Raw genomic sequence first — 26,961 nt, forward strand, 5'->3', positions numbered from 1 at the left:
CTTTCCTGCCTATGCAGGGGGTCGGACTCGATGATCTATTGAGGTCCCTTCCAACCCTAACATCTATGAATCTATGAAAGTCAGGCACTCAAAAATTAGGAAATGCTTACACACAAAAGTACCAGAATAGGGCAACTTTATTTCTGGGATTATGTCATAATCTTTCATTAAACAGTTACCTAATATTGTTTCCTCAGGAGCATTATCTCTGTTAGTGCACAGAATATGCTTTGGTTATGAATTGAAACTGCATTGTAAATGAAATATTTGTAGGATTCCTGCCTCGGTTGCAAAAAGGAAGGGTTTTTTAAGTGATATTTTTATTGGACCAATCACTCCCGTTGGGAGTGATTTTAGACAAGCAGTTTGGCACCAAGTACCCTTCCTTAAGTTGGAGAAAGAAGCAGGTACAGTACTTGTCTAGCTTCTCCTTGCCCCCCTGCCACTCAGCGAAGTGGGCGGTGTCAAAATTTGGGGTGGCTGCAGCCTCCTCCCTGAGCTGCCGGAGCCCGCTCTGAGCCCAGCCCCCATTGAGAAAAGCCCCGCACAGCACTGGCTCCACTTCCACCCTGCAGCTGCAACCCGCCCCACACCATGCAGATCTGGGGCACCCCCTCCTCCCGGGGTGTAAGCAGCGGTGGGAACAGCCCCCACACCATGAACCACGCCTCTGTCCTGTGTCCCCGTCCACTACGGGGGGTGTTGATCTGCACCCCCATGCCCCTTCCTGCCCCCCTCTCCTTCCACCACAATGGACTTACCAGCTGATGGCAGCTGTATCAGATATTGGATTGGTATCGGCCGAAATGCCTCCTTAAATACCAGCTATTGGTATTGACCGCCAAAAACTCTATCGGTGCACCCCTAGTAAACACCTTATTAAATTTCTTGGGTAGGGTTCTTATTTCATTCAAACGTGTTGGTGTTAAACCTCTCCTACCAGGAAGCCAGCTCTTAGATCAAGTGGGGGGATCAACGTAGAGACTATGCAGGCCTCTCGGGCCCTTTGGGGCTTTAGCAGGTTGACATGATATATCTCTGTACCTTGCCATTTCCCCACTAGGCAAACTTCGTAATTTACCTGGCCTCCTCCGGACCTCAGAAGGACCTTGCCACTTCACCAGTAACTTATTCTTGGAGGAGGGGAGTAACAGTAAGACTAAGTCTCCTGGGTGATACACCCGGAGCCTGGCATTCTTACTTTATTGCTACGCTTGTTCCTGCTTGGCACCCTTCAGATTTTCCTTTGTGAAGGCCTCTACTAGGTCTTATCTTTCTTGTAACTTCAAGATGTTCTGGACTACTTCCTGTGTTGCTGTTTCTTGGGCCTACCAGGATTCCTGTAAGAGGTCTACCACATCCCAAGGCTGCCTCCCGTATAGTAATTCAAAGGGTGAAAACCCCATTAGAGGACTGTGGGATCTCCTGAATAGCAAACAACAAGTAGGTTGTTGTTGAGGTTCCTCTGAAATAAATTTTCACAACATCCCCTTTAGTGTTCTATTAACTCTTTTGACCAGCCCATCTGTTTGGGGATGGTACACTAAAGTCCTTACCAAAATGACTTTCAATAAACCCTAGAGGTGCACTGATACATTGGTCCTTATCATATTGGCAGTGATAAAAGGAAAATTTACATTATTGGCAGTTAGCTTTTTTTGGCTGATGTGGCCGATAATGTTGCCAATAAATGCCATGTGCATGCAAGCAGCCACAGCATGTGCATAGCCAGCCCAGCAGCTTGGAGAGCGGCGTCCAGTTGGTTAGTCTGTTGGGGGGAAAGTGTGGAGGGGAGGGAAGGGGTGTGGGGGGCAGATTGAGGCCCCTGCGGTGAGGCAGGGCGTGGGGTTGGGGTAGAGATGGGCGCTGTCCAGGGTGGGTGGGGTGTGGGACGGAGCCGCAAGTAGCTCGTTAAGGGTCTGCTGGGAGGGAGGGCAGCTTCTGCTGCTGCGCACACCCCTGGGGGGGGGGCATAGGGGGCAAATCTGTGCATGGGGTGAGGGTGAGCTGCTACAGCAGGCTGGGGCTGGGAGTGGCTCCGGGCTCTTCCCAGTGGGGGAGCTGGGCCAGAGCTGTGTTTGGGCCAGGCAGGGGTGGCCCTTAGGAGCATGGTGTCTATGCCCCCACAAAAATTTGCTTTAACCCCCCTGAGCCCCCTGGCAGTGCAGCTCCGGCCCAGCCCCACTTTCCAGGAAGAGCCCAGCCCTGCTCCCAGCCCACAGCGGCAGCTTGCTCTCTCGCCACTCACAGATCCAGGAGGCACATGCCCCCCATGCCTCCCACAGTGGTGGGAGCCGCTCCCCTCTGTGCCCGCCAGATGAGCTGCCTGCGGGACTGGTTGGACAGCACCTGTTCCGGCCCCAGCCCTACTCCCACTCCCTTCCTTATCATGGGGGCGTCAGTCTGCCCCCCCACCCCTTCCTCCCCAGCAGATTTACCAGCCGGGTGCTGTTCTCCAAGCTTCTGGGCTGCATATTGGCAATCGGATCGGTATCAGCTGATATGGCTTCTTAATAATCGGCCATTGTATCGGCCAAAAAAATCTTCATCACTGCACCCCTAATAAACCACAGACCTCTGGGAGTAACCGAGATGTGAAGGCTGTGCCCTCGTCAGTTAAAACTTCCTGAGAAATGCCCACCTGGGAAAATATCTTCAGTAATTCAGAGGTTATCATTTGGGCTGAAGATGAGTGGCTCACCACAGCCTAAGGGTAGTGAGTGACATAGTCAACAAGGACCAGGATGAACGAGGATTCTCTTGAGCTGGGCTCCAGAGGTCCCACTAAGTGTACTCCAGTCTGCTCATAGGGTACTAGCGGAGCCTCATGAGCGAGCTGAGGCATGACCAGCTGGCACTCAGGGCAGGGTACACAATAGTCTTTGATCTCTTGGTATACCCCTGGCCAAAAAAACCTCACCAGCACTCTCTTCTCTGTCTTTTCTACTCCTAAATGGCCCCCCATTGTATATCATGGGCTGGTGTCAAATCTGGCTGTTATTGGTTTGAGACCACTGGGTGAAACTGCCAGGCCCCTGTGTGTCTTTGGTCACCCTCAACAAGAGGTATCCCTGCAACTCAAAATCAGGGTTTTAGGCTACTAAGCTTGCATTGGCTCCATTGGCCTGACCCAATTCTCCATACAAAGGGGCATATACTGGGTCCTCCCTTTGATCTTTAATGAAATCCTGAGCTCTTCCCACCTCATTTAGAGGTCCCTGGCGCTGCATCCTCTGGAGGGGGGTCCAGACTTCACTGAACCCTGACTCCTTTTCCTGAGCATTTCTGCTGGCTGGAGAGGGCCTCCGGTCTGACCTGCTACTGCTCTTGGCGTGACTTAAGTTGAGGCCCAAAGAGCTCAGGGTCCAAAAATGGAAATATCTCCCCTAGCTGTGGTTTGGTGGGATTGAGGTAAGTCTGGCTTCTGTTCACTTTTCGTGGTAGCCATATCAGCTTGTCCAGAGCCCCAGTCTCACCCCACCACCATGGGGTAGACTAAATGGCTGGCTGTCGCAATCCTTACATGATCTTCTTGTCCTGCAGGTGGATTATGGGGTACAGTCAGGTGTCTCCATAAATGTCTGTGACATGCATATTTCCCTACTGGTATGTCAGCCTGATTAAAAAATCAGTCAAGCGCAAAATTCTGGCCCTAGCCCGAATCAATGAGCCCTACCACTAGGAATGCATATCGTTAAAAATATTTGTGCAACTTCCTCTAATTATATTGGTTAAACAATTAACTGATAATCTAGCATATCCCACGCAGCTGCTTCTGGGAGCCACTTCCAGCTCCTGGGGCCCTTTGACTAGGGGGAGGAAGGGAGGAGGCAAGGCCAGCCAGCCAACGTAGCCCATGTGAAGCCCTTTGCTGGGAGGGAGGGAGCATCTGTGAACCAGCAGCTACTTGCTTAATTGATGAGTTATTAGCAGGGATCCTGGTTTTCTCTGATTTAAAAATTGCAAATTCTCTGATTTAAAAACCCAAAATCCATGATAAAAATTAAAGGCCCCCCACAGACCCCCCGAGCACTGCGGGTGCTCCTCACTCCCCCCCCACAACCTCCTCAGCCCTCCTGATGCCCCTCACTCCCCCACAACAGCCCCCCCAGACCCACACATGCAGGCAGAGGCATGCAGACACAGGTGCACGCGCAGACACTGACACCCACCCCAGCAGGTAAGTGTGTGGGGAGGGAAGAGGCGGGGCAGGGCAGGGGAAATGGAAGGTGCTGGGATGGCAGATCAAGAAGTGGGGGGAGCATGCCCCTGTGCCCACTCCCAGGAGCAGGGCTGGGGAGTGAGGGCAGGGGCACCTGATGGAGGGGGTTCTCACATGGAGGCTGTGGCTGCCACGTGTGGGCTGCATACGTGCTGCCCAGCTGGGAGGAGGGAGCTTGCATGTGGCAGCTGCCACTGTACTGCTTCTTATGCCTGCCACTGGCTGCATAGCTCCATGGCAGTGCGGGGTGGTGGCAGCGGTGTGCCAGCTGGGGTGGGGCTTGTACATGGCGGCTGCCACCTCTGCTACTTGCCTGTAGAGCCATGCCCGCATGGAGGTGGCTTCTGTGTGCGAGGTCCCGTTCCCCCCACCACAGGCCCAGCTCTGCAGACAAGCATCAGCAGTGGTGTGAGGTCGCGGTGGCTGCCGTGTGCGAACCCCCTCCCCCCAGCCTCTGCTGGCCGGCACGCAGCAGCCACCACCAGCATCCCAGGCTACCTCTGCTGCTTGTCTAAGGAGCCGTGCCAACAGATGGGGGGGCAGGGGGGCTTGCACATGGTGGACGCGACTGCTGCGACACTGCTGTGGCCGCCTGCACAGCTCCACAGGCATGGCTCCACGGTGGCAGCAGTGGCATGGGGAGTTTTCACACACAGTGGCTGCCACTGTGGGGATGGCTCCACAGGCAAGTGGCAGCTACTGCTTGTGAGCCTCCTCCCCCCTGCCCCCAATAGTCGTCATCCTTTGCTGCTGCTGTGGAGCCGTGGCCACAGAGCTGTGCAGCTGGCCGCAGAGCAGCGGTGCAGTAGCGGCTGCCTCTTGCAAGACCCTCCCCCTCCCCTGGCCAGCTGGCTGGGGGCACACGTGCAGCCCTCATGCGGCAGCCACCCTGCCCCGTGCTGCTTGTCTGCAAAGCTGTGAGACCAGCTACAGGAAGGCAGTGTGGGCCATGGTGGCAGTGGCAGCCTATGTGTGCATACCTCCCTCAGGCCGTCCGGCTGCTTCTGGGAGTGGGCTGAGGTGGGTGTGGGGGGGCAGGGAGGAGCTGCGGTGTGCCATCTGGGGGCCGATGGTGCCTCCTGCTCCCTCAGTCCCCAGCCACCTTCCCCAGCCCTTCCCCACAACCCTCAAGTCCCACTTACCTCCAGGCTCCAGGGGTGCAGGACGAAGGGCATGCCTGAGCTTGAGTCCAGCCTTGGCTGACTCGAAGCTCAGTCCCCTCCCTTCCTCCTCCCCCTCTGGGTAGGGCTGGGGGTTTTTCACCCTTTCTGCAGTCAGCTCTTGCAAGCTGGAACTCTGCAGGCCTGCAAGAGCTCTTTGCAAAAGCGGAGAATCTGTAGATTTCTCTGATAAAATTGGAATCTGTGGTTTTCTCCATTTTTCCATGGGAAACGGAAAACTCGGATCCCTGGATTAGGCTGCTGGCTGTTTTGCTCTTAGGTTATGTGTACTACTCCCCTTGCCCCGCCCCACCCTCCTGCCTGCCCTGTTGCCTTCTGACTTCTGCTAGGGCACTGTGCAACTCCTCCCCCCTCCCCCTCCCACTTTCTCTGTCACATTGCATTGGCCCCAAGCTAAAGGATAACTGGTAAGCTAACTGCTTATTATCGCACTTATTCGTTAAACGATTAATCATTTAACCTTTCGCATCCTTACCTCATGGACATCTCTGATTTTTACCAGGACCACATATATCCCTCAGGTCTGGGCTCTCCTGCCTCCTCTGACAGAGGCATAAGTGTATCCACAGTCCGTATGCAGGTAGCCCTGATATTGATGGCCTTTCTCTCCCCACCGGAAGCATGTCATCTGAGCCTCCCTTCCTCCTTCTGGGCTACTGAGGTGTGCCAGATGACTTGACTCTCTGGCGGGGCCACCTAAGGGCCGTCCTCCTGGTTGGGGTCTCAGTGCAAACAGAGGTAGTTCCCCTACCGGAGGACTCCCTAAAGACCCATCCTGTTTTCCCAGTAAGCCCAATCTCCTCAGGCCCAGAGTTTGTCAGCCTCCCCAGGAATTCTGAAAATCTTACTCTGCCCAACATGAAGTCCTCAGCTTTCTGGGTGGCTTGTTCCAAGCTGGCCATCCAGTGGTGATACACCCAACTGTGGACTTTTGCTGGGAGGATGGTTCAGAACTGTTCTAATGTTACTGGTTCCACAATCTACATCACTAACTAGGAGTCCAGGTTTAGCCAATGGGTGCACAAGTCTTTTAACTTCTCGGCCATGGCCCAGGGTTCAGTTACTTAGGTCCCAGCCCTCTAACTGAAACTTGTGGTGATAAGCGTTCTTTATTAGACTCTGTTGGTCCAGTGTGGCTGCTTTGAATGTCTTGTAATCCTGGGACACGTCTGCTCCAAGGGCCTGGTTAGTGGCCTGTGCTTTCTCAGTTACCAGAGGGGCCATCCTTGTAGTCCTTGTGTCCTGTGGCCACTAATAGGTCTCTGCCACCTGTTCAGAAGTTTTGAGAGAAGCCTCTAGCTCACTTGCAGGCCCCATCTTGGCGTGGACTCCAGCCTCTATCCTTGAAGATCCAGGTGACTCACCAACATGGGTGGGAGTCTGCCTCCACTTCAACTGCTGTCTCAGGAACTCCTGCTGTTGTAGCTGCTGCTTCCTCTGGAAGTGCTACAGTTGCTGCCGCTGCTACTTCTGGAATTGCTGATGCTGGAGTTGGAGCTGCTGGAACAGCTGCTGTTGTTGCTGCTGCAAGTCCTCCAGCCATTTTATCAGGGCTCTTGCCTCCATTACTGGAGTTGGTTTTAAAATGTCCATGTTCTTCACCATCTGTAGTGGGTTGTCACTGTTTACCGTACAGTTTTATTTTCCTTGAGTCAAGCTTCTTCCCACAGGAAACAACATCATCACAAAACAAACAAATATATAAACAGTAAAGGGCTAACTCACACCCTGCAGTCTTTTGCCAGACCCTGAGAGAGGAATCATGGCTCTGGGCTGCCACATCAGCTTTTCCTGGGAGCTTTAAACTTCTGGTCCACCCAGTCACCATCCAGTCATACCCTTCAGCTGGCCCAGTGCTCTTAGGCAGACAGGCAGTCCCCTTTCAGATGCCTGCAGCTGGGCTACAGCCCCTGAGCCGTACATCCTGTTATATGAACTAACAAGACAGCATTGCTCCCTATTCTTTAAGTGCCAGCTGCAGCTTTTGTGGTCCTTTCTTGCTGTCGTCTAATTTGGCTTGTTCCAAAAGATGCTGAGCACAGTGGCTCTCACTGTTAGTAGTATAGTATAACCTCATAAATCCAGCATCCTTGGGACCTAGCACGTGCTGGAAATTTGAAATTTCCGGATTTTTGAAACGTAAGGAAAGTGCATAGCTTGGTGCTGCCTGGTTGGGGGGGAAAGCTTGCATGTGGTGGCTGTCACCGCCATCCACCACCCCATGCCATTACTCTGCATGTGACCACTCCCTCCTACCCTGTCCCCCTCTCCTGCTACCCCGCTCCACAACCGGCTGCCAGGAGTACATTGGTCAAAAAAGGTTGAAAACCCCTGATGTAGAGAATTTTTAAAAAGTGCTGGATCTTTCAGAATTCTAGAATTTTGAAAGCTGGATTTATGAGGTTATACCGTAATAGATATATGGGACAAGGAGCTTCCCCATTTCTGTGTTTAATCTTCTGTTCAGTATGTTCCATGCACTCTCCAGGCTCTATAGAAATAAGACAGAATGAGCATCAATGTTATTATTTATCTTCATGTTGTTAATTGCCATTAATAAAGTTTTTTTTTCTAGACTACTGGCACCTACTAGCTGCGTATAAGAATGACTGATTTAGACCAGGTCCTTTAATTATCCTGGATATACTGGTATCCAGATGTTTTCTTTGAACCATTTAAACAAATAAATGTGTGAGAGCAGTTATTAACCAAAGTGCTAAGAGGTGTACCACATCATCGTCTGTGGGGAAGAAAGAAACCTTTGACTTTTTATTATAGTTTTATTGTTTTTAAAAAATGGCAAACGTTCTTGACACTTAAAAATTCAAGTTTAAAAATAGCTAATGGATTCATTCACAATTATCTTTTTTTTAAGGAGTTGAAGCTACCATTTACTTTTTTAAGTGGACACATTCATGAGTTAAGAATTCATGTACCCTGGACAAAACTAGGCTCGGAACCAGTTGTCATCACTATCAATACAATGGAGTGCATCTTGAAATTAAAGGATGGAGCTCAGGTAAGAAACTTATAAGTTTATGAACATTGAATTATTAAAATTGAAAGGTTTAAAAAAAAAATAGTTCATGTTGTATTGCAGAAGGCCTTATTTGCTGCCTTGCTTTTCGTTGCATCTCTCAAAAAGCCTGTGTACACTCACTTAGGTGGTAATCCATAGTCATATTACAGGGACTATGATGCTTGCCTCTATACATTTTTTCTTATCTTCTAACTTTATTCGCTATAGTGTTGTTCCTGCAGGTGCAAAAGCAGGTTAATGGCATACTCTCTGCCAGAATTTTCCTATAACTAGGCAGCAAATGAATCTCAAGAGCAATACAACATCCTAAGTACTTCTAGCTTTTACCACCCAAGAAGTTGTGTTCTGTTGCTTGAGAAACTCTAGCACCACAAGTCACTGTTTTCAGAATGTTGTTACTGTAGAAGTGCTTTAAAATTCCTAAAACTTTGATGTACCCACCTTCCGCTTTATGACACTATATAGATTTTAAAATATAGAGTCATCTTGGAGGATGGTGTATTTAAGTGTCTTTAAAAAGCTGTTTATTTTTTTTTTTACATACTCTCACATAATTCATGAATATTTTTACTTCTACTACAATAACATTTTAATTGTGTAGTGGTATCATCTTGGTGGCTTTCTAATTTACTTGACAACCAGAATAGTTGGAAACACTTTGATATCAAAGTTTGTTTTTAGTCAGTATGACAATTTAATTTTAGGTTACTTTTTTCCCCTAGATATATAATTATAGTAGATATTATAATTATAATTACTTCATACTCTTATGTAATAAACATGTAACTTACAGAACAGATTACTTCAGTTTAGTATTTATTATCCATACTTAGGTATCTGAAAATAATTATATTTGTATTAAGTCCCTATTAAAAGCATTTTCTAATGAAAGACCATCTATTTCTGGAATTAGATTATTTTTCTTTTTAACGTTAAAAATACTGGTCATAAGTATGCCACCCATGCAGTGTTCCAAATATATATCTCCAACACCCAGCTACTAAGTATTTTTTCAATGCTAAGGTAGAGATTTCAAGGCCAGATGTCCTATAAGAAACACGTTTTAGAAGCAGCAAATTACAACTAATTATAGAAGCTGCAGAAAAAGATTTGTAACACATGACTTTGTGCAACCCAGAACTAATATTTGATATTGGACCATGCAGATGGCTACTGCTGGAATGATCAGATTTCCTGCTTGCATGGCATTTGAAACTTAAATTTTGTGGTGCATACAGCAAAAGGTCAAGTGTCACAAATGTAAAGCACTCTCAAAACAAGTATTTGTTACAGATGTTTAAGATTTACAGGCAAGAAAGGATTTTTGAAAATTACAACTGACATTTGGACAAATTATTCAGTGGTATGTACACCTTGGGGAGTTAAATTTGGGTCTCTGCCAATGATAGGATTTATCTTTGAGTAATGAAAATGTAGATGAACACACTTTTTGCTGTTTTCTCTGCATATAGTTTTAGGAAGTTATGGGTTTATTTTCTTTCATGAAAAAGGACTTCTATTGGAAATTAAGTGTTAAAGAAAAAATGAAAATGATATATAATGACTTTTCCATGTCAGATACATTTAAGTATTCCCAGCTATTTTAATTTCTGCTATATAATTGTGCAATTGAATGGCCAAGACAGCCTGTTCTCATCAAAATATTTGCTTGTAACCATGGTTGGACCCAGAGGGTGGTGGTTGACAGAAGTCAGTCGTGGTGGTGCCCTGTGACCAGTGGGTCCCTCAAGGCTCTGTCGTTGGGCCAACATTATTCAACATCTTCATTAATGATGTGGACATTGGTGTCAGAAGCGGACTGGCCAAGTTTGCCGATGACACCAAACTCTGGGGTAAAGCATCCCCACACCTGAGGACAGGAGGGTGATCTAGGCTGACCTTGACAGGCTCAGGAAATGGGCGGACAAGAACCTGATGGTGTTTAACACTGGAAAATGCAAGGTTCTCCACCTTGGGAAGAAAAACCCGCTGCATGCTTATAGGCACAGCAGTGCTACGCTGGCTAGCACTATGGACAAAAAGGACTTGGGGGTCATGACTGACCACAAGATGAACATAAGCCTTCAATGTGATGTTGAGGCTAGTAAAGCGAGCAAAACTCTGGCTTGCATACATAGATGCTTTTCAAGGAAATCCCAGGATGTCATTCTCCCATTGTACTCAGCCGTGGTGAGGCTGCCGCTGGAGTAAGCTCTGCAATTCAAAAAGGATGTGAAGAAGCTTGACAGAGTGCAGAGGAGATCCACATGCATGATCAGAGGTCATGAAAACAGACCTTATGATGAGAGGCTGAGAGCCATGGGACTCTTTAGCCTGGAAAACCGCAGGCTCAGGGGTGATCTGGTGGCCACCTATAAGTTTATAAGGGGTGCTCACCAGGATCTGGGGGGGATGTCTGTTCACCAGAGCACCTCAGGGGATGACAAGGTCAAATGGTCACAAACTCTTTCAGGACTGTTTCAGGCTGGACATAAGGAAGAGCTTCTTTACTGTCTGAGCCCCCAAGGTCTGGAATAGATTGCCACCAGAGGTGGCTCAAGCACCTACTTTGAACACCTTCAAGAGAACTTTGGATTTTTATCTTGCTGGGATCCTATGACCCCTGCTGACTTCCTGCCCCTGGGGCAGGGGGCTGTACTCAATGATCTTCTGAGGTCCCTTCCAGCCCTAACGTCTATGAAATCTATGAATCTGAAGATTTGATGCTGGTTTGGATATAGACATAGCTTTAAATGTTTTTTCTAAACACCTCGAGGTACCAGGTGTGGCTCGTGAGAGCTGTGATGCTGGGGCAGGTGGAGCTTCCCACAGGAGTGCGGTGGGTCCCCCACATGCTTGGTGGCAAACCCAGAAGTGGACCAGAAGTACTTCTGGTTCACGTCCAGGTCCTCTGGGAAGCGTGCTGGGGGGGCCCTGCACCCCCTGGCTTGGTGATTGGCTGCGGAGGAACCCCGGGTGCCCCCCCAGACCCAGGAGACACCAGTCACTGAGCTGGGGGGGGTGTGGGGGGACCCCTAAGTGCGTTCTCTGGCGGACCCAGAAGTGGACCAGAAGTGCTTCTGGTCTACTTCCGGGTCTGCTGCCAAGTGCGTTGGGGAGTCGTCCCCCCCCACCGCACTTCTGTGGGACACTCCATGCACCCCACCATTGCAGCATTCACAAGCCACGCCTGGTACCTTGAGGTATGTAGAAAAAACATTTAAAGCTGTTTCTGTGTTTGAATCACCGAATCTTTCCAAATCTCTCTGAATCGATTCGGAGGCTTCCGATTCGATTTGGAGAGATTAAAGGGTCTCCTGACTTGACTCAGAGATTCGGCCACCAAATCAGCCCAAATCTCCGCTGAATTGAATCGGGGATTGAAGCTTCGCACAGCCCTAGTTGGTTTCCCTGTGCTTTCTATACCCTAATGATGTTATTTTGACATCTTGTTTCAGTTTTGAATCCCTACTTTGTATAAGTTGACGCACCAATGCTTACCAGGGAGGAGAGTCAGAATTACTTACTTATTTTTTATTACTTCAGTCCCTGGGAATTATGGCTGTGGATTGGGACCCCATTATACTAGATGCTGTACAGGTATAGCAAAAAACCCCAAACCCTATCCTAAGGAGCTTAGGGTCTAAAACAAGAGACAGCAAGTGGAGAGATGAAACGGTGAGACTATTGGTCAGCACATTAGTCTCATCAGGATGCATTAGCCTGTGCAGAGCTCTCTGGTAATGTGTCGGTTGTTTTTAGTACCCATTGTAACCTGTTTAGACCTAGCTCAGCTATGTGAATGTAGCAGTGTTTTGTGTTGTTGCAATCCAGCCTGTCAATTTATCTACACTCATCTTGGAAGGGAGGTAGCTTTTAAGTTAGCTAATCAGTAGCAACTACCTCAAGTATTTGAGAATGGTGATTGGGCCCTAAACAGTTACTACATTTTTTTAGTGAAATGTTTGTCTTTTGGTGTCTTACCCTTTCACATACTCTTGGTTTACGTTTTCAAGTCTTTTCTTTGCAGTCAGGAAGGCTGGAAGCATTTTTTTTTAAAGCAGAGCGAGCAGAAATCGCATGTTGGCCATGCTTTATAAGAAATGAGGACTGCTGAGTACTTTTATGCATGCTGGAATTGATCTAAAAATGATTGAGAGAGTGTTCACTGCAGAACAGTGCATTAATCTCCACTATTCTTGTCTTGTGGAAAAGCTGCGGTATTAAGCAAAGTAGTGTGAAAAGTAACTTAAAAAAGTGAAGAGAGATGAAGGGATTTGAAATCTGAGTATTAACTGTAACTTTTTTTTAATGATTCAGCTGCCTGCTTTCATACTTTTGTTTGCTTTGGTAGAAAGTGTGCATGTATTGTTTTGGTTTTTTTTAAAGCACGTATCCTACTTTAATACTCAGATTTTTTTTTTAGTTTAGTAAATTTGTCTATAATACCAAGGTTTAATCTTTGTGTATGAATGCAACATTGAAAGAGTGAGACCTGTCCTTTAGGCACTAATCCAAGCAATCTGGGCTGGCAGCCAGTGTTCCTTGAACTCGGAATCTCAGGTTAACTCCAAATATGATGTTTCGTGCCAATCCCTACTGCTTGTATTTTTGTTTAAAACCTAAATATAACCAGTATTGCAGCAAAAGGCCATGTCATCTAATCATGTGTCCAAATATAGTTTTTTGTATTATTTTCCTTTTTTGAGATTCATATTCCCTTGCTTTAGCTCTGTTACAGAACCATCAGATTTAGGAGTATTGCTTAGACGAAAGAAATAGAGTAATAGGTAGTTAATACTATTAGACTTGCTTTAAAATTGGGACTACAGGTCTTTTGGGGGGGAGGCATGTCTGCTTCAACGCTCTTGCCTGTAGATCATCTCAAACTTCCGCTTATACTCTTTTATCTTTTCTTTTTTAAATTCAACTTTAGCCTGTATACTTGCAACATCTGGAAAAAGTTAATAAGGTGGGCATTATCTGTATAGTTTAAGACTTTGTAGATTGATCATTTCATTGAGATCTTTGCAATACCAGCTATGTTGAGGTGAGATAAGAACAAAGATGCAGCTCAATTGGGCACTTTTTGGCTTCTGTTAATATAATTCTGACATCTGCTGTAAACGGAATTGTCAGTTTTGCTCCTTGTTCCTAGTCCTTTTACCGGGATCCTTCTGGAGGATGTTGGGCAGGCTCACTTTTGGCTTGAATGGGAACTTCCTCTTTAATCCACTATTCACCGTGTTTTGAAAATGGGGGTGGGATGGTCCTGATCCATAAAACAATCTAGGAAGTATTATATGTGAATGGAGGGGTGAACCCTTTTGAATTGTAAATGTGAGTATTCATGTACTTTTGATTGATGATGGTCATCTTTCTTGGACCCGTTAGACATAGACTGCAGACCCTCTGGGATCTGTGGACCACAGGTTGGAAACCACTACTCTAAACAATTTGTTGCAAAACTGATCTGCTATTGGTGTCCATCTCGTCTTTTTACAGACATGTGGGTACCACAGGATTTATATAGTTTATTTCAGGGTCAATAAAAACTTTTGGAGGCTTAAGTCATTGTAAGCCTGAAATGAAATAAACAGACAGTGTTGGGGTGTGTATGTGGGGGGGTTCCCCATGGCACACAGCTCCTGGTGTCGGTAGCGGCAGCAGGCCCTGCTTATGGTCTGCAGCAGATAGTCCTCTGGCTAAAGTCCTGGGAGCTGGGAGGAGCCATGCTCCATCGGTCAGGCCGGTTCCCTGCCTCCACATGGGGCTCCTGACACTCCAGCTGGAAGCAGCATGTAAAGGCACAGAGACCGCCTGGCTCAGCCCGATCATGTGCAACTCCCAGCTGCAGTGCAGTTCCCTCTGCCTCTCCTCAGAAGTCATGTGCCCCAGCCCCCTCACCATTTTTGTGGCCCTTCCCTGGCCTCTCTCCAATTTGTCCACATCTTTTCTATAGTGAGGGGCCCAAAACTGGACACAGTACTTCAGAGTGGTCTAACCAGTGCAGAATAGAGGGGAATAGTTACTTCCCTCGATCTGCTGGCAGTGCTCCTACTAACGCAGCCCAGTATGCTGTTAGCTTCTTGGCAGGAAAGGCACACTCTAGACTCATATCCAGTTTATGGTCCACTGTAACCCCCAGGGCCTTTTCTGTATAGCTGCTGCCTAACCAGTCAGCCCCCCAGCTTGTCTTGGTGCATGGGATTCTTCCGTCCTAAGTGCAGCTTGTGCAATTCCTTGTAATATAAAGAAGGGGTGCCTAGAGGTGTGGCTTCTGTCTTTGGCCTGCTAGCAGGCTGCCTTCAAGCCCTTGGTCCTGGGATGCCAGCAGCTCTGTGCTGTTGGTGGCCTCAGCCATTTCTCTGGTAGTGGGTTTTTTTTTTTTCCTCTTTCTTTTCGAACCTCTTGCTGCTTGTGCCTGTTACTGAGGACTTCCTGCAGGGTGAGAAAGTCTAGGACCTCAGCAGAGCTCCAATGACAAGTTTAATAAGTAGGCATGATGGTGAAGGGGTAATGGGTACAAACTGCAGGTGTGCTACCAAGAGACTCCTGGAGTATTTGAGTGTGAACAGGAAGAACCTAGCAACATGGCACTTTTAAAAGGGAAGATGTTATCTGTTCTCATGAACTCCAGGCAGTAGAGGGTGCTGTTCAGCATATCTCCAAGAAGGGTCTGTTCACCAGATACCAGCGTAGCAGTTAGTGAGGGGTGGATTTCAGTCTTAGTTAAAATGAAAGTTGTTTTGGCCTGTTAGAGGATCTGAGACCCTGTCTGAAATTAGTCCCATGACTAATTTTTACATGCAGTTTTTCCAGTGCTGTAGGCTGTTAAGAGTATTCTCTGGAGCTGTAGGGCTATTCAGCTTCAATCTCCTTTCTGCCAGAGGTGACGACAGAATTAGTTTGATGGTTGTGGGACATGAACCTCTCCTAGGTAATCCTTTTAGAGACTTTGCTGTGGCTTGCCATTTTGCCCTGAGCACCTTTGGAAGAATAAATTCAGTTTATACTAAACTTATTGTTGTTGCAGTGTCAGTCTACTGCATGTGTAGTTTTGTTACGGCTGTTAGGATATTAGTTACATATTCATCTGCTTCTATGCTATTTGCATGTGAAGTCAAACTTGGGGGGAAAAAAATATTAGTCTCCTGGTTATATACCATCTTTAGTATCCTTCACTAAAATTCAGCTTGAATAATGATTTGTTAAGGGTTGTTTTGTTTCTTGTCTGTATGGATATTTTTGTAAGTTTTAAACAATGTATTGTTACACTTATGATTCAAAAGGAAACATTGAAAACTTAGATATTTTGGCATAGATGTAACCCATGATATTAATTATAGTTGTGTGGTGATGCATCTTTTTAATGAAAGAATGCAAGGTTATTGAGTGGAACATAAAACATTATGACCAGGGAAATGTATGTAATGGGCAGTTGGATTTAATGACCATCACTTTTCTGGGGACCTGTATTAGACAAGTTGTGCCACAAAATAGATTGATGGAAAGTTGTTCTTATTAATAGATGTTGACTTTTATATTTAGGAATTGTGTTCCTGAATATCTCATTAACCCTGTTTGGGTGAATGAGATGATAGCTTTCTCTAAACCTAAATCTTCGTCAAAAAAGAACTGTTTCAGGAAGAACATAATTTGCATATGTCTATCTTTTCAAAGAGTGGTGTTCAACCTTTTTGGCCCCGAGGACTAGATAAGTGGCACAGGGCCCCACAGGCTGGATAAAGCCCCACGTGCCAGGATTGGGTCCTCAGCCTGGCACCACCACTTCCCTGCCCTGGGAGTGGGACTTGGGTCTTAGCACTGCCCCTCTGGACCCTGTGTTCTGGGATTGGTCCCCAGGAGCCTGGCACTCCTATGCCTGTGTGCTGGGATTGGGTCCTGGTGCTGCCCCCTCCAAGCCCCCCTGGGGCCTCGTGTTGCCCCTTGCTGGCCCTTTGCACTGGGATTGCTGACTGATCCAGTGCATAGGGCCCAGGGCTCTTTGCAGGTCCGGAGCTTGGTAAGTGGAACAGTGGTACTGCCAGTCTCCCACTGCCAAATTTCCAGGCCTGTGGGCAGCTCCGTGAGCCAGGGGTTGAGCACCCCTGTTCTAAAGTATCAAGAAAATGTGAATGAAGTTTAGGGATGGTGAATTTGGGAGAAATGAGGTAAAGGGTAGAGAAACAGAGCACAGGTACAAAGGAAAGAACATGGATAAATGGTTTCTCTCTCTAACTTCAGCCATAAATAAAAAGGCAATTTAAAACAAATGGTTTAATCAGATTTGGATTGCATGTTTCCATGAAGATTATCAGTGGCATCTTCTGAAACACATGGCTTACAGCAAAACCTTTCATTTCTTTTAATGGAACCATGTCAGGATGCTACTCTTTTGAAAGAGCTATTTTTTTAATCTTGTAAATGTGGGAGTAGTTTTCTTAAATGTATCAGGTCTTACAGGAAATCCTGGATGGTATCATTTGGCATCGTTTTGTTTCTTGCGTTGCTGGTAATCTTTAAACCTTAATAACTTACTGTGATATGGTTTTGTGTTCCTCCACCCTGAAGAATCCTTTTCTTATTTTAAAAATGATTATGACAAACTACTTTTATATCCCATTTCATAAGTTTGTTTTAAAGTCTGTAATTTTTTTTTCTGTTCTGTGGACTGTCACGTTCCTGCAAAATGGACTTTGTTTTATGCCACATGTGTTTCTGATTTGTACATTTTGTTTGTAAAACCTTGGCTTTTTGTCAGAGACCTTTAAATGATACTATACTCCATTTTCCCCAATTGTATTCATTCCCTATTGCTGCCTGTACTCTATTTTTGAATGTTATTATGCTGCTTTTTAAGCATTGTGTGAAGTCTTGAACACTCTTTTATTTAATTACCTGCTGAAATAGTTCCTTCCTTCTCATATAGAAATCTAGTTTAGAGGTCATCATTCTTTTCTGCGAACCACTGAAACCAAACTCCTTTTCTTTGTGTAACCTCTTCACCCTTTTAAGTTCAGTCTGGTCTTACTCCTGATCAGTGATTCCATGTTTTATTAAGAAATAAGATTTTAACGAAAGTTCTAAATGTAATATTTCAGCAGCATCCATCTGCCATGAGATTTTGAATGCTGTTCATTTTGAAGCAGAAGGAATATTCTGGAAATTAGAGAATCAGCAAAATATCCAACATACATTATAAAACTAAGTGACAAAATCACATTAATTTTAAATTTTGCGGACTCTATGCTATTTCCATCAAAGGACTGGTGTGATAGTCAAGGAGGAGTGATTTGAATAAAATAAAATGTAAGTTGTGATATAAATTGTATTTTTTTAATTAATTGATTTGTTTAAATTGTAGCATTTAACAACTAATTGAAATTTGTTAATCTGCAGTTGGCCAAAGTTCTTTGGGTAAATCTGATATCTTTCATTAGACCAACTAAATAGTTGGAAAAAAATTTTCTTAGCAAGCTTTCGGGTTTAAAAACCCTTTGTCAGGCTGAGGAAGCATCTGCAGTTGGTGTATGCTCTTCCTGCATGGAGTGAATAGTAAAGAAGCCAAAAGCTGGTGTGAGTGCAAGAAAGGCAGTCAGCAAAGATGTAAATTGAGAAGTCAGTGGGTGAGGAACAAGTGGTCTCTCCAACAACAACTGTGTATCAGAATGAATGCACGCTGGAAATCTATTAAAGACAAGAACACATAATTACTGGTGGAGGCAAATTTCTCACAAGAAAACCACTTTCTCTCCAATCTTTCAGTTCTAATCCTCTAAGGGAATTTACAGAACACTTTTCACAGACGAGCCTTTGAACCTTACTTCATCAACCTCTTGGATACAAAAAATCATGGACTATATATAGACATTGGATTTATGATACATTTATAACCTGCCTGACATCTGACTCCCCAAGATACCTTAAACTGTTTACCTGCTACATTCACTTGCCTCCCCCCACACACACACCTGTCTCTCACTGAATCCTCAATTGACATCTTCACTGACTGCCTTTCGTGCATGCATACCAGCCTCTGGCTTCTTTACTATTTGTTTCATCCAGGAAGAGCACACACCAACTGCAGATGCTTCCTCAGCCTGACAGTCATTCCAGTGTGAAAATTCAGTAATTTACAAGTAATTCTTTTATTTTTTTTTATGTAAACAGACAGTGCAGAGAGTTTTTTGTCCTTAATGTTCTTGATAACAAAATAACAGGCTCTTCAAACATTTTATATGCTTAAAAACATTGAACTCTTGTATATAGGTTATATTTGAGGGTAATGAGTTTTAATTAATACTGTTAATGATTGTAGTATTAAATTATGATGATAGTACCAAGTCAACTTATTAAATCCTGTTATCGCTATTGTGACTTAAGGTGTGAAATTAGTATTGCTTATCCTCAGGCATGCAGAAGTTATGATTAAAGACTTAACAAAGCATATATGTAGCTTAAAGTTCATAAGGGAAAATATAGCTTTATTTGTCTAGCTTTTGAGCCTTTAGAATGAATTTCATTCCGTTTTCAAGCTTCTCTCCACAGCCGTGAAATCACTGAACGGTTTTTTTATATGAAATGTGAAATTCTCTCATGTTTCTAGGACTTGGCTGTCAGGGACAAAAAAATACAGAATATTGTGAGACTCATGATAAAATTACAACAGTTGGGAATGTTGGATAACTCATTCAGCACCTTCATCTCTACAACTACTTTTCATGCTAAATTCTATTATTTGTAATGTGTCAGTGGTATAAGGGACTGGATTCATGTATTAAAAAAATCTCATTTGGTAGATGATAACTGTTGAGACCAAGTAGTTAAGGCTATGTCTTCACTGGGAAAAAGTGTGTTCTTAAGTTAGCTGTGTGTGTGTCTGTAGGTAAACATTATAACTGATTTGGGTATTTAACTGTAATTTGCCACTGGCAAATTCTTTTCTATTTTAAAAAATCAGTTGTACCCACAAACTAAGAAAAAAACAAAGTAAAGTATGGTTATGTTCTAAGAAGTGCAAGCTAAAATTAGATATTTGCATGTTAATGATTTTCAGGTCAAATATGCTGGGTTTATACATTTGTGTGTGCATCAGGGTAACTGCTGGGCTGCATACTGAACTTGGAATCTGAACACCAAGCTGGCTTCTCTGAGTCATAAAATACCAATTAAAGTATTTTCCTGTCAGTACTTCGTTAACAGTTCTGTTCTTAACCAGCTGGCTTTGGAATCCAGAGTTACTATGGAGGGCTAGTAAGACTAACAAGGAACAAAAATGTATCTTAGTAGTATAGCTGTCATCTATTATCATTTTAGTAAGATGATAGATGGAATACTGAATTAAACACACAAGCAAATTCTTTTGGAAAGATCTAAGGAAAGACGAAAGAACTAGGGTTATTTACTCTGGAGAAGAGAAGACTCAAACCCCTGAAGGGTCTTTGAACCCTTGAAGGTTGATTACAGGGAAGATAGAGATGGACTTTAATCATAGGGGACAGAAGTATGAGCATGTCTTCAAGTTGCAAGGGAGGAAATATTAGGTTAGAGAGTAGGAGGGAGTTCCTGAGTATGTGTGTGGTCACATTTTGGAACAGGCTACCTAGAGTAATTGTGGAATCTCCATTCTTGGAAAGGTGGGTTGGGATGTTTTAGTTGGGGACAATCCTGCTTGTACAGAAGGCTGAACTAGATGACCTTGTGAGGTCCCTTCCGGCCCTGCTTTCCTATGATCCTGTGGTTTAAAGCAGCAGTGCTCAACCTTTTGGCCCTGCAGGTCAGATGAGTGGTCTGGAGCTTGTCTATGGGTAGAGGTGGGTTATCTGCAGGCCAGATTAGCTCCACTGTATGCACCACAATTGGGTTGTGGGGAACCAGTGGTACCCCTCCTTCCCTGCTTTTGCTGGGATTGAGTCCTGGGAGCTGACACCACCACCTCCTGCCCTCTTTGTGCTAGAATTGGGCCTGGGGTATCCAGCCCTGCCCTTACCCAGCCTTGCATGCTGGGATTGGGCTCCGATCCAGTGCACAGGGTCTGGGGCCTCCCATGCTCTCCTGCTGCCAAATTGCTGGAACTGTGGGGAGCCCTACGGGCCAGATAATACAGTGTTGTGGGCCACATCTGGCCTGTGGGCCAGAGGTTGAGCACCCCGGTGATATACTTTTCAGAGTAGAACTTGGGAAATGTCTTATGGAATGGGTTGGTGGGGAAGAAATTGCCATGATTTTTAAAGAGAATATGGGTAGATTTTTAGGTGATTTAAAAAATCTAAATGTTGTTATATTTTATAAAAATTGGCTAGCGTTAATGTTTTTTTCATCTTGTATGTGGCTTCCATTAATAATTGATAGTTATGAGCACATATTTGAGATTAGGTCAACCCAGTTTAGGTGAAACGTACTAGTGTGTAAATCAGTGACCCAAGCTTTACTACTCTGTTCATGGTAAATACATATTTTACTTGTTTGGTACAATTCGATTTAGGAAGGCTAGCTTGTACTGTATTATAGTATTTATTGGAGGTGTTTTTACGAGACCAACAGTCCCAGCACCTGCTTCCCGATACATTTCATCTTCATAACAAGGTCTATAGTGGACTTTATTATGGAATCTTTTGCTCTCCTCCCAAGCCTGTATGCAGTGCTGTTTGTAACCCTTTCTGCTTATGCTGGGAAAACATTTGCAAAAAGGGAAGGGTAGTCCTATGGCCCTACAGATGACTGAACTCTGGGTTAGGCAGTTCCTCTGGGAGTTCATTCCATAACCAAATCTCATTGGATAATTAAAGCTTTAATTCTGTCTCCCATGCATTTTGGAAATTACATAGTCCCAGAAGATCATGGCTGTCTTAAAAGGTCATGGATATGATCTCATATATAATAAAAGTAATTTGTACATTTTGGATAAAAGCTATGAATATGATTTTTGTTGTTTAGAATTTTTATTACAAACATTTTTTAAAAATGTTTCCAAAATATTTGCTTACATCAGACAAGCCACAAGTGCAGTCATGTTTTGGACATAAAATGAAGAAAAAAGGTGGATTCTTGGATAGGTAGAACAGTTTTCCTTTTTTACTTTCCTACCTCTTCAATGGAGTGATGTTGCCTCCCTGCTTTAGCTATTTCTCTTTAGGTGAAGTTCAAAATTTTGGGTAAGTGACAAGTATAAATGCCACTATATATTTAATAGATTTCCATTTAGAGGTTGTTTTTTTTTGCATTGTGACCTTTTTGAATTAACTGATACGTGGTTTTGATTTACATTTGTTCATGGGCACCTGCCATTTTGGATCTCTACAGTATTTATATACAAAGTACCCACAAGTTACTGTCAGATTATATCAGTGTCAAAATCACTGGGGGAAAATGGGTGACATGTCAGAAATGAATATATAGAAAAATATTAAAAGTTTAGTTTGTATGTGTAAATTTAGTAACTTAATATTAAAACTTTGAGTAATTACATGTTTTTGTAGAATATAGTTTTGCATACTAAGAATCAAGTGCATGATGAAAATGTTCATCTGTTTGTCCTTTAATTTTTAGGTATTTCATTTTTTAAGGTAATTTTTCATCTCTCCAGTAACAGAGATGGCAAGATGAGTGTTACCTTCTTAAATCAGTATATCTGTTCCCTTATTCAGAATCTCATGCTTACTTTTTTTGGCAAAAAAATAAGTTTTAATACTTCCTCATACTGTGGAAACTAAAGAGTTCTGGGACTTGGAAGCTGGATTCTGTTCTGTTTTTATAAGTGGTGGTGAAGTATTAGCTCAAACTAAGGCGATTCGGCTTTTTCCCTCTGGTTAATTTGCAGAGCAGGTAGTTGGTGGTGATGGGGTGCATCTCTTTGAAATTGTTTATAGGGCATATTTGACATGGAAATCAAGATGGAAACACTGAACCCCATGATACAATTGCTACAGAACTGCTGTTCAGAGTAGAACTGCAGTTTAGGCTTTATCTATGAGAATTTAATATTTTATTCTGTTTGTTTTATGGAGTTTCTAGTTCTAGTATTTGAGTTAAAGATTTTTTTTGGCAGTTTCTTATGTGGGCAAGGCAGTTCTTAGTGTTTTATCTTGTATGTTATTTCAGCAAGTTTAAATTGTAATGTATATGTGTTCTATAACTAGTCATGTTGCAGGGGTTTAGGTTGTAGCTGTGTTGGTATAAGGACATAGGCAGACAAGGTTCCTTGGGTAAATTTGATATCTTTTATTAGACCAACCCAAATAGTTAGAGAAAAGTTATTAAGCAAGCTTTCGGGTTCAAAAACCCTTCGTCAGGCTAAGGAGGTTTCAGCAGTTGGTGTGTGCTCTTCCTGGATGGAATGAAAAGTAAAGAAGCCAGGGGCTGGGCTGGGGAGTCAGTTGCCAGGCAGATTGTAACGTATCAAAAATCCAATGTCTGTGTTTAGTCCATGATCTCTGGTATCCAGGAGGTTGATGAAATGGAGCTCATAGGCTCATCTCTGGGAAGTGTTGTATAAGTTTCCCTTGAGGATCAGGACTGAGAGATTGGAGAGAGAGTGGCCCTCCTGTGAGAAATGTGCCCCCACCGGTAATTGGGTGTTTCTGTCTTTGATAGATTTCCGGCGTGCATTCATTCTGGTGCGCAGTTGTTGTTTGGTCTCTCCTACATATCTTCCAATAGGACATTTGGTGCATTGGATGAGGTATATTACATTTCTGGAGGTGCAGCTGTAAGATCCTGGGATGCTGATGGCTCTGTTGTGGGGTGTAGTGATAGTGGGGGTGGTGGAGATGTGTTGGCAGGTTTTGCATTTCTTGTCCTGGCACGGTGTGGATCCTTTTGGTGTGTTCTGGGCTTGAGGAAGTTTGCTTCTGGTGATGAGGTTGGCGAGGTTCGTTGCTTGTTTGAAGGCTAGGATGGGTGGCTCTGGGAAGATCTTTTTAAGAATAGGGTCTCTGTCTAGTATGGGTTGCAATTTTTTGAGGATTTTCCATACAGATTCCAGGGAGGGGTGATACGTCATAACCAGCGGTGTGCGATTTGTGGGGGGGTTTCTTCTGTACTGCAGCAGTTCTTCACGTGGTATCCAGGTGGCTCTTTCAAACGTGCGATCTACCTCTCTTGTTTACTTTTCATTCCATCCAGGAAGAGCACACACCAACTGCTGCAGCTTCCTTAGCCTGACGAAGGGTTTTTGAACCCAAAAGCTTGCTTAATAACTTGTCTCCAACTATTTGGGTTGGTCTAATAAAAGATATCAAATTCACCCAAGGGACCTTGTCTGCCTGTAACTAGTCATGCTTTCTTAAACATTTGCTTTAGTACTGCTTGCTATTTTCCAGAAAATAACACCATCTGTTTTAAAATTAATTCATCTAAACTCCAAAACTTGCTGAATTAACCTTAGTTTTCAGTTAAGAGAACCTACAGTAGTGGTAGTTCTGGGGTAGATTTCTCTCAGTAAAATACACAGAAATTATTCCCTTGGTAAATGCCGGAAAGACAATTGGTTAGAATTATAGAAACACAGTGTGCTTAGAATGATCCTAGTAGGTTCACAAGAGGATAGTGTGAATTTTTTCTTAATATATTGAAACAAGGATATAATATATCTTAACCAATGCCTTTGTTTCCAGGCAGATTGTGAACAATTTATTTTTCTTGGCATATGTCCTAATGTTCTGGGGCTAGATTCTGATCCCAATTAAGCTGCTGTAGACTCGGAGTTATTCCAGATTTACACCAGTCCAACTAAGAGGGCCCCCATAACCAGTTTTGTTTTATGGTGTTGGGAAGGGTCTGGATTGGTACTATATGACAGGAGCAAGATGAACTAATGCATTTCAAAATGGTTCCTTAGAGAAGAAGTAGTTTTTCCTGATTTGTTGATAGTTGAAAGAACGGTTGAATTTGTTAGAATTCTTATTTCATTATACCAAAAAGTTACTAATTCAGAATGGATATGATCATGGATTTTGTAGTAGAAAAATTATGTAATATGTCCTTTCTCTGGTAAAAGCTTTTTAAAATTCTTAGATAAAAATGCTGTTCATTCTCTCCAATAGAACATGCACAACTCAACCTGTCCCTGGCCCCCCCCCCGCCTTTTTTTTGAAAAAGGGACTTTTTTGATTGGAGGATGTGATTCAGTTAGTTAGGATATTTTCATTAGATATGTTAATCTGTACTTCAGGAAAAAATATTTTCTTTAACTTATAAAATATCTTACTTAGAGCAATTCCTTGTAAAATAATTTTAAGACATACAATTCATACCATTTAGCTTTTTAAACATGGTCTTACCTATAAAAACCACTCGCCAAATCCTCAATTATGAACTTTTACATGAGCCTGCCCCAACAAAAACCATCACCTCTCTTAAAACAAAAATATTCTACCATTTAATCCTTAGGTAGAAATAGTACACTTTACCAAAGTGTGCACTTTCTCTTTCAACCAGAAATCATAAAATTCTGTTCTGTTATAGATCCATAGGAACCCCAGACTCAGTTATGTTAGTTGTGTAAATGTTCTCTTGCAGAGAACAATTCTGAAGAAAAGAATACATTTATGATCAGTCTGTCAATAAATATGAAAATCTGGTTCTCATTTCTTTTGGAATATTGTAACTATTTTAAGTCAGCAATTATATACAAATATGGATAACTTTTTTTCCAAGAGGCAAGATAACTTTTGAAAATATTTGTGATGTGCATGCTCTCATGATCATCGTTCACTGAGAGAGCGTGTACTAGATGAATTTGTCTACAGTTATCATGAACATTAGGACTTAAGGTGTTTACAGCAAGGGATTTCTAGATGAATGTTTATTTTGCATCAAAGATATTGGTGGTAGCTAGGAATGAGGCTTCTAATTCTCTTTACTGCTTTAAAGGAGCATCTGGTGGACAGAACAGATCAGAGTCCCAATAGTGCATGCTAGAAATGTGGTTTTATTGTCATCAGTAGACATGTTAAACTCTTGCTGAGATTTATTTTATGAAAAAAATGAGATATTTCCTGCTCTGTTAGCGATTCCTACTTTATTGAAATTGTTCAGACAACTTAGAATGATAGATTTATCGATTTCTAATTGATAGAAATATAGTTACTACAATTAAAAAAAAATAATTTGGGTAAATGCATGTAACAAACCTTCCTAAATGTTTGTTATAGTATAGTTTATCCTATAACAACTTTCCCTCTTCAGAACCACAAGTTAGAAACACTGGTGCAATGACACTTCTTTATTACATAACTATGAGTAACTCCTCATAAACATAGCCAATAAACTAGTTTGATAGCTACATACTAATTACTGTAACCACTACAACCTTATCCTTATTAAAACTAAAGCAAGTTAACTCCATGTAGTAGTAAAATTTAACAGAGATTCATTTCATTGTGAGTAGCATTCTATGTAGTAAAATAGTTATGCCGTACTATAATTATAGGTTACAATGTTAGAATCAAAACTAACCTGAGAAAGGAACCATATACATTATTGCATAGGTTAGTTAGGATTTTTCCTTGAATTTCTTTTGATAGGAAATGTTCCTGCAAATGCAATTTTTTTCTGCAAGAAAGGTTTTGGTTTTTTTTTTCTTGTTCATTTTTATTCTTGTATTACTAATTCCCGAGTTGTGGTGTTCCAGTGAAACATCTAGGGTTAAGTATTGTCAAATGGAACTGGAGACAGGCCGGGTGCTGTTTTGAACATGTTTTCATCCTCCTCGCTTTCTGTTCATTGAAATAGTGGTGTTGAACTTGCACATATAAAAAATTGTTCTCTTCTTCCAATTTCGAATGAGTTTTGTGTAGTTCCCTACCTCCAGTTTGGACTTTTCAAACAAGACCTTTTCATCTATTACAACAGATTTTATATGATGAATATTATGTCAGCAATTGGCAGCTTTTCTGGGCTGTGAGCTAAAGTAATTTAGTTCAGGTCAGAGAAGGATGGGTGCTAGGATCCAGCTGCTGCTGGTATGTAAGCCTGTGGCAGCATGGGGAGATCACCCACAGCCAGCGCTTGTCCCCACCATGAAATGGTGCTGAAACCTGATGCCTGCAGGCCAGATCTAGCCCACAGGCCATGTTCTGTAGTCATAATTCTTGAAGTCTTAGAGATAAGGTGACCACCTTTTCATTATGGAAAGGTGGGACATATGCCCGCCTTTTTCTCCCCACCCCAAGCAGAGCAGAGCAGGGGAGGATGTGAGCTGCAGGCTTGGGGCTCCACACTGCTGCCTTTCCCCAGGGAGCCCTGCACCCCAGCCATGCATCCCCTGCCCACTTGACAGCAACAGGGGGCACAACTCCATGCTGCTGCTGGCCCTGCTGCTGCCAGGCAGGCAATGGGTGCCTTGCCATGGTGGTGCAGTCAGCATGGGGCTCCTGGGGGAAGGGCAGCAGGGCAGGAAGCCCTGAGGCCACAGAGTGCAGCCCACATCTGTCCCCACCCCATGCAGAAATCTGGGAGGCATGTGCCTCCCCACATTTCCCCCTCCCCCGGAATGCACACAATGGCAGAGAACA

General features: G+C 43.7%; 1 protein-coding gene across 1 annotated transcript in view; it reads left to right on the forward strand.

Annotated features, from left to right (window-relative positions):
* Nucleotides 1-26,961, forward strand: part of LOC102372428 (vacuolar protein sorting-associated protein 13B-like) — a gene marked incomplete at its 3' end in the record, with an annotated part of 150,849 nt that overhangs the window by 10,421 nt on the left and 113,467 nt on the right. The window contains exon 2 of the mRNA XM_006035876.2: nt 8,279-8,422. Within this exon, the coding sequence (XP_006035938.1) occupies nt 8,279-8,422 (144 nt within the window). The remainder of the gene's footprint in view (nt 1-8,278; nt 8,423-26,961) is intronic.

This window comes from Alligator sinensis, unplaced genomic scaffold, assembly GCF_000455745.1.
Source record: "Alligator sinensis unplaced genomic scaffold, ASM45574v1 scaffold497_1, whole genome shotgun sequence".
Taxonomy (NCBI): Eukaryota; Metazoa; Chordata; order Crocodylia; family Alligatoridae; genus Alligator; species Alligator sinensis.